The 12521-nt window shown below is 29.2% G+C and overlaps 1 protein-coding gene across 1 annotated transcript; it reads left to right on the top strand.

Moving 5' to 3' along the window:
- Positions 1–170: 170 nt before the first annotated feature.
- Positions 171–11297, top strand: Bm17597 (Uncharacterized protein; the record flags this gene model as incomplete). The annotated part of the gene is made up of 17 exons (XM_043079678.1): positions 171–386; positions 433–555; positions 646–927; positions 1037–1183; positions 1252–1710; positions 1817–2389; positions 2535–4703; positions 4823–4954; positions 5049–5486; positions 5577–5858; positions 5969–6643; positions 6750–7325; positions 7471–9639; positions 9759–9890; positions 9985–10422; positions 10513–10794; positions 10905–11297. The coding sequence occupies 17 exons, from the start codon at positions 171–173 to the stop codon at positions 11295–11297; spliced, it is 9486 nt and encodes a 3161-aa protein (XP_042935612.1).
- Positions 11298–12521: the final 1224 nt, after the last annotated feature.

The raw sequence follows: 12521 nt of genomic DNA, 5'->3' as shown, positions 1-12521 counted from the left end.
AAAAAGCTTTGGATCATCTAAAGGTAAAAATTTAATGATATTCATGTTGAATTGTGTTGATATGAATAAAATTATATTTATTTTATTGAAATTTCATTTATTTTTATTCAATTACAGGATGGTCAACAAATGGTAGAGAAACGAATCAGTGATTTGCGTATCGCAGAAAAATGCATGAAGATGGCAATCATTTGTATGATGAATTGAACGCTTTAATTAAAGAAGGTGAAGAAGTGCTAAATGATGCTGAAGCAATTCCAACTATATATACTACTACAATGGATGCATTTGTGAGCCCTCTTGAAATGGCAACAAAATTGCTTCAAACAATGCTGGAAAATGACGAAATGGCTATACGTTTAAAGGCAACTGTTAAGGATGCAAAAGTACTTTCAAGCCAATTTGTCACATCATGCCAATCTATGGTTACAGTTTGTTGATGAACGAGATAATGCAACAGATCAGCTTGAAATAAAACGAAAGCCACTTGATGAGATTGGAAATAAGCATATTAGATCATGTGAAGAAGTAATTGATGATCTCGATAAACTTAAGGTTTGTATACTCGAAAATTTTCATCTCTTATTTTATTATGAAATTGATTAGTTTTCTTCTTCTCTTGAACTATATAAGCTGATATTTTAGAAAGCAGCTAATGAATTGAATGATTTACGTAGTGTGATGTCAAAATTGCAAAGCCTTTCCGAACAGTTACATCCACTGGAAACTGCATATGCAGATGTTCGCTTTTATGATGTAGATGTTGAGCAAACACAACAGCAATATGAAAATCTCATATCTTTGATAAATAGCGAATTACACGATGAAAATATTCTGAATGAATCTGCTCAACAATTGGCTCAAGAATTAGAATATCTTAATGGCAAATTTTCAATGGAATCGATTAATCGTGAACAATTTGAGGAGGTTATTTTGATCAAAAAATTTTCTATTTTTAATTTTATTATTTTAAATTTGATAATATTTTTTAATTTAAAAAAAAAAAAAAAAGAATTATTTTCATTTTTTATTTCAGATGCTAAATCATCAATTACCTTCATTACAAGCTAAGCTGCAATTTTTACAAGCAAAAGATGATGAAGCAAAACGAATTCGTATTCATGTTGCTCGTATATCTCAACCATCAATTGAAACATTAGCCGAACAACTGAATCATATTTACGTGCTTGTAAAAGAACGATTGGATAATCTGTCAAAAATAGAAAAACAAGAAAAGAAATGATTATCAAGATGGAATTAGAAAAGCTGCGTACCGAACCATATGATGAAGAGAAATTGATAAAAGTTGAAGAACAATTACAGCAGCTTCCTGTAGAAGATGAAAATACGCAAATATTAGCTATAGAGGTACAAAAATTACGAGCAGATAAAGTTGAGCGTGATGCAGTTAAAAAAGAAATCGAAATGAAACTAGCCGAATTACTCAATCGTATGAATGTGATACGGACAAACTTGAGTGCAATAATGGAAGAGAAAGAATCGGAAAAAGGAAGAACAAAAAAGAATAAAAAAGCATTAACCGATATTGATGAACAAATTAATGCATTTGAATCAGCGTTAAATGAAACATTTGGTGAAATTTTACCACCAATGAATGAGCTTATTTCTCGATCGCATCAAGAGAGCATCAATCTTCCATCACTTCAATCTGAACTTGAAAATACACAAAATTTCGCTGAAAAATGCAAGGTAAATTTGCTTCCTTAAATTAAAATATGAACGTTTTTTCTTACATTTTATAATATCATCATCATTTTCAACATTCTTGAATCATTAATATATTATATTTTTGCAGAGAAAATTGGATGAGAAGCTAGCAGAAAAAGAGGAAATGAAAATGGTACAATCTGAGCTTGCAGAATTAGAAGAAAAAATATGTTTAGCTAATCAATTGCTAACATATGATGTAAAAAATGCTGATAATCTAGAAGATATTGAAGAAAAAGCGAAAAATATTGAAAATTTGGAGCAATTCATGATTTCAACATTGGATAAGTTAAAAGATTATGATGGCAATATGTTGAATGAAGCAATGTCTCTTATTGATAAGCTACGTATTTTACGGGAATCTATTGCAAATCATCAGAAATCATTCGCTGATTGGAAAATTGCTTACGATAAATTAGAAGATGAAATACGAGAAATTAATGATAATATGGAAAGATTATTTATTAATTATACAGAACCACAATCGTATACAACAGCAACAAACGATATAAATATATTAGAAGGATTACAAAAACAGATCATGGAATTATTAAAGAAAACGATCAATATTGAAGAGAATGTAGTGCAAAATTTACCAAACTATCATTCTGCAATCAATATAATGAAGCAAAGAATTGAAAAAACTGCCAAAGATATTGAGGTATTTAATTATATATAATTTTTTTTTTCTCTTTCTCTCTCTTTTTCTATTTCAATTTGCGTAATTTAAATTTAATATTATATTTTATGATTATTTATCATTTATTGATCTTGAAAAATTTTTAGTTAGAAAAAAATTATTTCAGAATTTATTATCATCGCTTATTGAAGATGTTTCAACACAAAAGCAACTTGTTGATATGCAAAACGATTTGATCAACCAATTGAGTAAATTAAATGATTGTGCCATAATGGTTCGTAGTGCACCATATGATGAAACACATGCTGCACGATTAGAAGAATTAAAAAATGAACTTGCAAAAGTAAGTGATATATTGGAAGAATTGAAAGAAAAGGAAAGGAAACCAATAAAACTGGTGCAACATTCAAACGATTTAAGAATATCATCTATAGTTGATCAGTATGAAAATGTTAATCATCTTCTGAATGAAACTGAAGAGCAATTGATGAATGAAGCTGCTTATGTAACATTACAATCAACAATTAACAACGAAACGAAAGAGCTACACTATATGGTAGATGAAGCGTATAAAGTTGAAAATGATACTAATGCAACAACAAACGATTTGAAGAAAGCAATTGATGATCTCAAAAATGGTCGATCACATTTGACAGTATTACAAGATGCATATGATAAATTGGAAACAATACCAGATACGGATTCATTACGTGAGAAAGTAATTGATGAAATTTCAACACTAAATGAGCAATATGATAATGTTGAAAGAATTTTAGAAGATCGACTTGATATGCTGAATAAATTTGACGAAATAGCGGATAATGTAAACAAGCAGTTGATGGATCTTGAAAATGATGCACATAAACTGGAAATTCCAAATGCCAGTTGTGAATTATCCGTTGCTGAGAAAAGGCTTAATGATGTTAATAAATTAGAAGAATCATTGAAAGAATTATACGAATTGAAAGAACAATTAACACCATTATTGAAGCCTGTTTTTACAGTTGAAGATTTCGGTAATCGTTTATCAGATGTGAACAAAAATTTCCAACAATGGTACGATGAGCTTGTGAGAAAGAAGCAAGAATTGGAAGCTGAAAATAATCTATCATGTTTAATCAATGATTTCAAGCAAACTCTTATTAATGCCGAAAATGATTTTGAAAAGCTTGAAGGAACGATGAATTCATTGAAGAATTTCAGAGATATAATTTTACCAATGGTAGTTGAAAAATCGGATCGTATCAGAGATCTAATACTACCGGTAAAAACTGAAAATATTAAAGAGCTTTATCATGATGTCGATAAACTAACAGATCGATATAATGATTTATCAACACGTGTGAATGATAAATTGAATCATGCAAAGGAGCAGGAGAATCTATTTGATGATATCCAACGACAGCTTGATGATATGGAACAAAAAGCTGATGATTTTCTCAACAAATATATCACTTCACAAGATTTATCAATTGCTATGGAAGATATCGATCAATTGCATTCACTTCTGAATCAGATTCCAACATCAGCAATGGAAAATATCATTGAACGTGGGCTCAGAGAGAATTTATTAAAGAAAGCAGATATTATAAAGAATAAGATTAAAAATTTACTTCTTCCACTGGAAAAAGATATGAAAAAGGAGCAAGAATTGATGCAAAATGTTCATGAAATACTATCGACAATAACTTCAATTGGTGATGATGTTATTGGAGTTGATAGCATAAATGAGCCATCACAACAATTGATGAGCATTGGTGAATTAACTGAAAATTTGCGAAAATTGAAAGGAAAAGTTGAAAAACTAGAAGGAAAATTACATAATTCGGAAGGTATGGTAAAACGTGCATTAATAAGTGATGATCTTTATGATCGTGTTGTACAATTACAAAATGCACTTGATGATAAGAAAGAGAAATTAACCGATCGTGCCAAATTATATTCCACAACTGCGGAGATAAATTTGATCAACGAAAATGTGCAACATTATATAAATGAAATGGAACAAATACCATTGCAAACAGTTGAAGAACAAAATAATGCATTAAGTGAGCTTGAAGGAAAGAAACATCAACTTGAAATTTTGCTAGAAAATATTCCGATGAATGATGAAGGTAATAAGTTACGTGAGGATGGTAATAGATTACTGGCACAACTGAATGATATTCTAAAACGGTTAGCTGATGCAGTTGGAGAAAAGCTTGCAGCATTAGCATCATTCAATGCAATTAGAGATGAAATTGAAATACAACTCTCATCATTGCAATCAATGCCAATATTAATTTCTGATGAAATTACTCTATCTGAACTTGAGCATCAATTGTGTGATATAAATGTAAGTTTGTTATTTTATTTATATTTATTTTGCCTTTAAATATTTCTTTCTTTTTTCATAAATGAATTGCTTTATTAGTATTGATCACTTATAGTAAAGTATTATTATTATTTATTTAGGATAAATTTATTAGTTTGGAAAGGTTTAAAAATAAAATCGATGATATTGATGAAAGAAATCTTGATGTGGACAAAATTACCGAAAAGCAGAATCTTCTTCATACAATCGAAAAAGCTTTGGATCATCTAAAGGTAAAAATTTAATGATATTCATGTTGAATTGTGTTGATATGAATAAAATTATATTTATTTTATTGAAATTTCATTTATTTTTATTCAATTACAGGATGGTCAACAAATGGTAGAGAAACGAATCAGTGATTTGCGTATCGCAGAAAAAATGCATGAAGATGGCAATCATTTGTATGATGAATTGAACGTTTTAATTAAAGAAGGTGAAGAAGTGCTAAATGATGCTGAAGCAATTCCAACTATATATACTACTACAATGGATGCATTTGTGAGCCCTCTTGAAATGGCAACAAAATTGCTTCAAACAATGCTGGAAAATGACGAAATGGCTATACGTTTAAAGGCAACTGTTAAGGATGCAAAAGTACTTCAAGCCAATTTGTCACATCATGCCAATCTATGGTTACAGTTTGTTGATGAACGAGATAATGCAACAGATCAGCTTGAAATAAAACGAAAGCCACTTGATGAGATTGGAAATAAGCATATTAGATCATGTGAAGAAGTAATTGATGATCTCGATAAACTTAAGGTTTGTATACTCGAAAATTTTCATCTCTTATTTTATTATGAAATTGATTAGTTTTCTTCTTCTCTTGAACTATATAAGCTGATATTTTAGAAAGCAGCTAATGAATTGAATGATTTACGTAGTGTGATGTCAAAATTGCAAAGCCTTTCCGAACAGTTACATCCACTGGAAACTGCATATGCAGATGTTCGCTTTTATGATGTAGATGTTGAGCAAACACAACAGCAATATGAAAATCTCATATCTTTGATAAATAGCGAATTACACGATGAAAATATTCTGAATGAATCTGCTCAACAATTGGCTCAAGAATTAGAATATCTTAATGGCAAATTTTCAATGGAATCGATTAATCGTGAACAATTTGAGGAGGTTATTTTGATCAAAAAATTTTCTATTTTTAATTTTATTATTTTAAATTTGATAATATTTTTTAATTTAAAAAAAAAAAAAAAAAGAATTATTTTCATTTTTTATTTCAGATGCTAAATCATCAATTACCTTCATTACAAGCTAAGCTGCAATTTTTACAAGCAAAAGATGATGAAGCAAAACGAATTCGTATTCATGTTGCTCGTATATCTCAACCATCAATTGAAACATTAGCCGAACAACTGAATCATATTTACGTGCTTGTAAAAGAACGATTGGATAATCTGTCAAAAATAGAAAAACAAGAAAAAGAAATGATTATCAAGATGGAATTAGAAAAGCTGCGTACCGAACCATATGATGAAGAGAAATTGATAAAAGTTGAAGAACAATTACAGCAGCTTCCTGTAGAAGATGAAAATACGCAAATATTAGCTATAGAGGTACAAAAATTACGAGCAGATAAAGTTGAGCGTGATGCAGTTAAAAAAGAAATCGAAATGAAACTAGCCGAATTACTCAATCGTATGAATGTGATACGGACAAACTTGAGTGCAATAATGGAAGAGAAAGAATCGGAAAAAGGAAGAACAAAAAAGAATAAAAAAGCATTAACCGATATTGATGAACAAATTAATGCATTTGAATCAGCGTTAAATGAAACATTTGGTGAAATTTTACCACCAATGAATGAGCTTATTTCTCGATCGCATCAAGAGAGCATCAATCTTCCATCACTTCAATCTGAACTTGAAAATACACAAAATTTCGCTGAAAAATGCAAGGTAAATTTGCTTCCTTAAATTAAAATATGAACGTTTTTTCTTACATTTTATAATATCATCATCATTTTCAACATTCTTGAATCATTAATATATTATATTTTTGCAGAGAAAATTGGATGAGAAGCTAGCAGAAAAAGAGGAAATGAAAATGGTACAATCTGAGCTTGCAGAATTAGAAGAAAAAATATGTTTAGCTAATCAATTGCTAACATATGATGTAAAAAATGCTGATAATCTAGAAGATATTGAAGAAAAAGCGAAAAATATTGAAAATTTGGAGCAATTCATGATTTCAACATTGGATAAGTTAAAAGATTATGATGGCAATATGATGTTGAATGAAGCAATGTCTCTTATTGATAAGCTACGTATTTTACGGGAATCTATTGCAAATCATCAGAAATCATTCGCTGATTGGAAAATTGCTTACGATAAATTAGAAGATGAAATACGAGAAATTAATGATAATATGGAAAGATTATTTATTAATTATACAGAACCACAATCGTATACAACAGCAACAAACGATATAAATATATTAGAAGGATTACAAAAACAGATCATGGAATTATTAAAGAAAACGATCAATATTGAAGAGAATGTAGTGCAAAATTTACCAAACTATCATTCTGCAATCAATATAATGAAGCAAAGAATTGAAAAAACTGCCAAAGATATTGAGGTATTTAATTATATATAATTTTTTTTTTCTCTTTCTCTCTCTTTTTCTATTTCAATTTGCGTAATTTAAATTTAATATTATATTTTATGATTATTTATCATTTATTGATCTTGAAAAATTTTTAGTTAGAAAAAAATTATTTCAGAATTTATTATCATCGCTTATTGAAGATGTTTCAACACAAAAGCAACTTGTTGATATGCAAAACGATTTGATCAACCAATTGAGTAAATTAAATGATTGTGCCATAATGGTTCGTAGTGCACCATATGATGAAACACATGCTGCACGATTAGAAGAATTAAAAAATGAACTTGCAAAAGTAAGTGATATATTGGAAGAATTGAAAGAAAAGGAAAGGAAACCAATAAAACTGGTGCAACATTCAAACGATTTAAGAATATCATCTATAGTTGATCAGTATGAAAATGTTAATCATCTTCTGAATGAAACTGAAGAGCAATTGATGAATGAAGCTGCTTATGTAACATTACAATCAACAATTAACAACGAAACGAAAGAGCTACACTATATGGTAGATGAAGCGTATAAAGTTGAAAATGATACTAATGCAACAACAAACGATTTGAAGAAAGCAATTGATGATCTCAAAAATGGTCGATCACATTTGACAGTATTACAAGATGCATATGATAAATTGGAAACAATACCAGATACGGATTCATTACGTGAGAAAGTAATTGATGAAATTTCAACACTAAATGAGCAATATGATAATGTTGAAAGAATTTTAGAAGATCGACTTGATATGCTGAATAAATTTGACGAAATAGCGGATAATGTAAACAAGCAGTTGATGGATCTTGAAAATGATGCACATAAACTGGAAATTCCAAATGCCAGTTGTGAATTATCCGTTGCTGAGAAAAGGCTTAATGATGTTAATAAATTAGAAGAATCATTGAAAGAATTATACGAATTGAAAGAACAATTAACACCATTATTGAAGCCTGTTTTTACAGTTGAAGATTTCGGTAATCGTTTATCAGATGTGAACAAAAATTTCCAACAATGGTACGATGAGCTTGTGAGAAAGAAGCAAGAATTGGAAGCTGAAAATAATCTATCATGTTTAATCAATGATTTCAAGCAAACTCTTATTAATGCCGAAAATGATTTTGAAAAGCTTGAAGGAACGATGAATTCATTGAAGAATTTCAGAGATATAATTTTACCAATGGTAGTTGAAAAATCGGATCGTATCAGAGATCTAATACTACCGGTAAAAACTGAAAATATTAAAGAGCTTTATCATGATGTCGATAAACTAACAGATCGATATAATGATTTATCAACACGTGTGAATGATAAATTGAATCATGCAAAGGAGCAGGAGAATCTATTTGATGATATCCAACGACAGCTTGATGATATGGAACAAAAAGCTGATGATTTTCTCAACAAATATATCACTTCACAAGATTTATCAATTGCTATGGAAGATATCGATCAATTGCATTCACTTCTGAATCAGATTCCAACATCAGCAATGGAAAATATCATTGAACGTGGGCTCAGAGAGAATTTATTAAAGAAAGCAGATATTATAAAGAATAAGATTAAAAATTTACTTCTTCCACTGGAAAAAGATATGAAAAAGGAGCAAGAATTGATGCAAAATGTTCATGAAATACTATCGACAATAACTTCAATTGGTGATGATGTTATTGGAGTTGATAGCATAAATGAGCCATCACAACAATTGATGAGCATTGGTGAATTAACTGAAAATTTGCGAAAATTGAAAGGAAAAGTTGAAAAACTAGAAGGAAAATTACATAATTCGGAAGGTATGGTAAAACGTGCATTAATAAGTGATGATCTTTATGATCGTGTTGTACAATTACAAAATGCACTTGATGATAAGAAAGAGAAATTAACCGATCGTGCCAAATTATATTCCACAACTGCGGAGATAAATTTGATCAACGAAAATGTGCAACATTATATAAATGAAATGGAACAAATACCATTGCAAACAGTTGAAGAACAAAATAATGCATTAAGTGAGCTTGAAGGAAAGAAACATCAACTTGAAATTTTGCTAGAAAATATTCCGATGAATGATGAAGGTAATAAGTTACGTGAGGATGGTAATAGATTACTGGCACAACTGAATGATATTCTAAAACGGTTAGCTGATGCAGTTGGAGAAAAGCTTGCAGCATTAGCATCATTCAATGCAATTAGAGATGAAATTGAAATACAACTCTCATCATTGCAATCAATGCCAATATTAATTTCTGATGAAATTACTCTATCTGAACTTGAGCATCAATTGTGTGATATAAATGTAAGTTTGTTATTTTATTTATATTTATTTTGCCTTTAAATATTTCTTTCTTTTTTCATAAATGAATTGCTTTATTAGTATTGATCACTTATAGTAAAGTATTATTATTATTTATTTAGGATAAATTTATTAGTTTGGAAAGGTTTAAAAATAAAATCGATGATATTGATGAAAGAAATCTTGATGTGGACAAAATTACCGAAAAGCAGAATCTTCTTCATACAATCGAAAAAGCTTTGGATCATCTAAAGGTAAAAATTTAATGATATTCATGTTGAATTGTGTTGATATGAATAAAATTATATTTATTTTATTGAAATTTCATTTATTTTTATTCAATTACAGGATGGTCAACAAATGGTAGAGAAACGAATCAGTGATTTGCGTATCGCAGAAAAAATGCATGAAGATGGCAATCATTTGTATGATGAATTGAACGTTTTAATTAAAGAAGGTGAAGAAGTGCTAAATGATGCTGAAGCAATTCCAACTATATATACTACTACAATGGATGCATTTGTGAGCCCTCTTGAAATGGCAACAAAATTGCTTCAAACAATGCTGGAAAATGACGAAATGGCTATACGTTTAAAGGCAACTGTTAAGGATGCAAAAGTACTTCAAGCCAATTTGTCACATCATGCCAATCTATGGTTACAGTTTGTTGATGAACGAGATAATGCAACAGATCAGCTTGAAATAAAACGAAAGCCACTTGATGAGATTGGAAATAAGCATATTAGATCATGTGAAGAAGTAATTGATGATCTCGATAAACTTAAGGTTTGTATACTCGAAAATTTTCATCTCTTATTTTATTATGAAATTGATTAGTTTTCTTCTTCTCTTGAACTATATAAGCTGATATTTTAGAAAGCAGCTAATGAATTGAATGATTTACGTAGTGTGATGTCAAAATTGCAAAGCCTTTCCGAACAGTTACATCCACTGGAAACTGCATATGCAGATGTTCGCTTTTATGATGTAGATGTTGAGCAAACACAACAGCAATATGAAAATCTCATATCTTTGATAAATAGCGAATTACACGATGAAAATATTCTGAATGAATCTGCTCAACAATTGGCTCAAGAATTAGAATATCTTAATGGCAAATTTTCAATGGAATCGATTAATCGTGAACAATTTGAGGAGGTTATTTTGATCAAAAAATTTTCTATTTTTAATTTTATTATTTTAAATTTGATAATATTTTTTAATTTAAAAAAAAAAAAAAAAAGAATTATTTTCATTTTTTATTTCAGATGCTAAATCATCAATTACCTTCATTACAAGCTAAGCTGCAATTTTTACAAGCAAAAGATGATGAAGCAAAACGAATTCGTATTCATGTTGCTCGTATATCTCAACCATCAATTGAAACATTAGCCGAACAACTGAATCATATTTACGTGCTTGTAAAAGAACGATTGGATAATCTGTCAAAAATAGAAAAACAAGAAAAAGAAATGATTATCAAGATGGAATTAGAAAAGCTGCGTACCGAACCATATGATGAAGAGAAATTGATAAAAGTTGAAGAACAATTACAGCAGCTTCCTGTAGAAGATGAAAATACGCAAATATTAGCTATAGAGGTACAAAATTACGAGCAGATAAAGTTGAGCGTGATGCAGTTAAAAAAGAAATCGAAATGAAACTAGCCGAATTACTCAATCGTATGAATGTGATACGGACAAACTTGAGTGCAATAATGGAAGAGAAAGAATCGGAAAAAGGAAGAACAAAAAAGAATAAAAAAGCATTAACCGATATTGATGAACAAATTAATGCATTTGAATCAGCGTTAAATGAAACATTTGGTGAAATTTTACCACCAATGAATGAGCTTATTTCTCGATCGCATCAAGAGAGCATCAATCTTCCATCACTTCAATCTGAACTTGAAAATACACAAAATTTCGCTGAAAAATGCAAGGTAAATTTGCTTCCTTAAATTAAAATATGAACGTTTTTTCTTACATTTTATAATATCATCATCATTTTCAACATTCTTGAATCATTAATATATTATATTTTTGCAGAGAAAATTGGATGAGAAGCTAGCAGAAAAAGAGGAAATGAAAATGGTACAATCTGAGCTTGCAGAATTAGAAGAAAAAATATGTTTAGCTAATCAATTGCTAACATATGATGTAAAAAATGCTGATAATCTAGAAGATATTGAAGAAAAAGCGAAAAATATTGAAAATTTGGAGCAATTCATGATTTCAACATTGGATAAGTTAAAAGATTATGATGGCAATATGATGTTGAATGAAGCAATGTCTCTTATTGATAAGCTACGTATTTTACGGGAATCTATTGCAAATCATCAGAAATCATTCGCTGATTGGAAAATTGCTTACGATAAATTAGAAGATGAAATACGAGAAATTAATGATAATATGGAAAGATTATTTATTAATTATACAGAACCACAATCGTATACAACAGCAACAAACGATATAAATATATTAGAAGGATTACAAAAACAGATCATGGAATTATTAAAGAAAACGATCAATATTGAAGAGAATGTAGTGCAAAATTTACCAAACTATCATTCTGCAATCAATATAATGAAGCAAAGAATTGAAAAAACTGCCAAAGATATTGAGGTATTTAATTATATATAATTTTTTTTTTTCTCTTTCTCTCTCTTTTTCTATTTCAATTTGCGTAATTTAAATTTAATATTATATTTTATGATTATTTATCATTTATTGATCTTGAAAAATTTTTAGTTAGAAAAAAATTATTTCAGAATTTATTATCATCGCTTATTGAAGATGTTTCAACACAAAAGCAACTTGTTGATATGCAAAACGATTTGATCAACCAATTGAGTAAATTAAATGATTGTGCCATAATGGTTCGTA

Source organism: Brugia malayi, assembly GCF_000002995.4.
Source record: "Brugia malayi strain FR3 genome assembly, contig: Bm_v4_Chr3_scaffold_001, whole genome shotgun sequence".
Classification (NCBI taxonomy): domain Eukaryota; kingdom Metazoa; phylum Nematoda; class Chromadorea; order Rhabditida; family Onchocercidae; genus Brugia; species Brugia malayi.
This window is presented reverse-complemented; position numbering and strand designations above follow the sequence as displayed.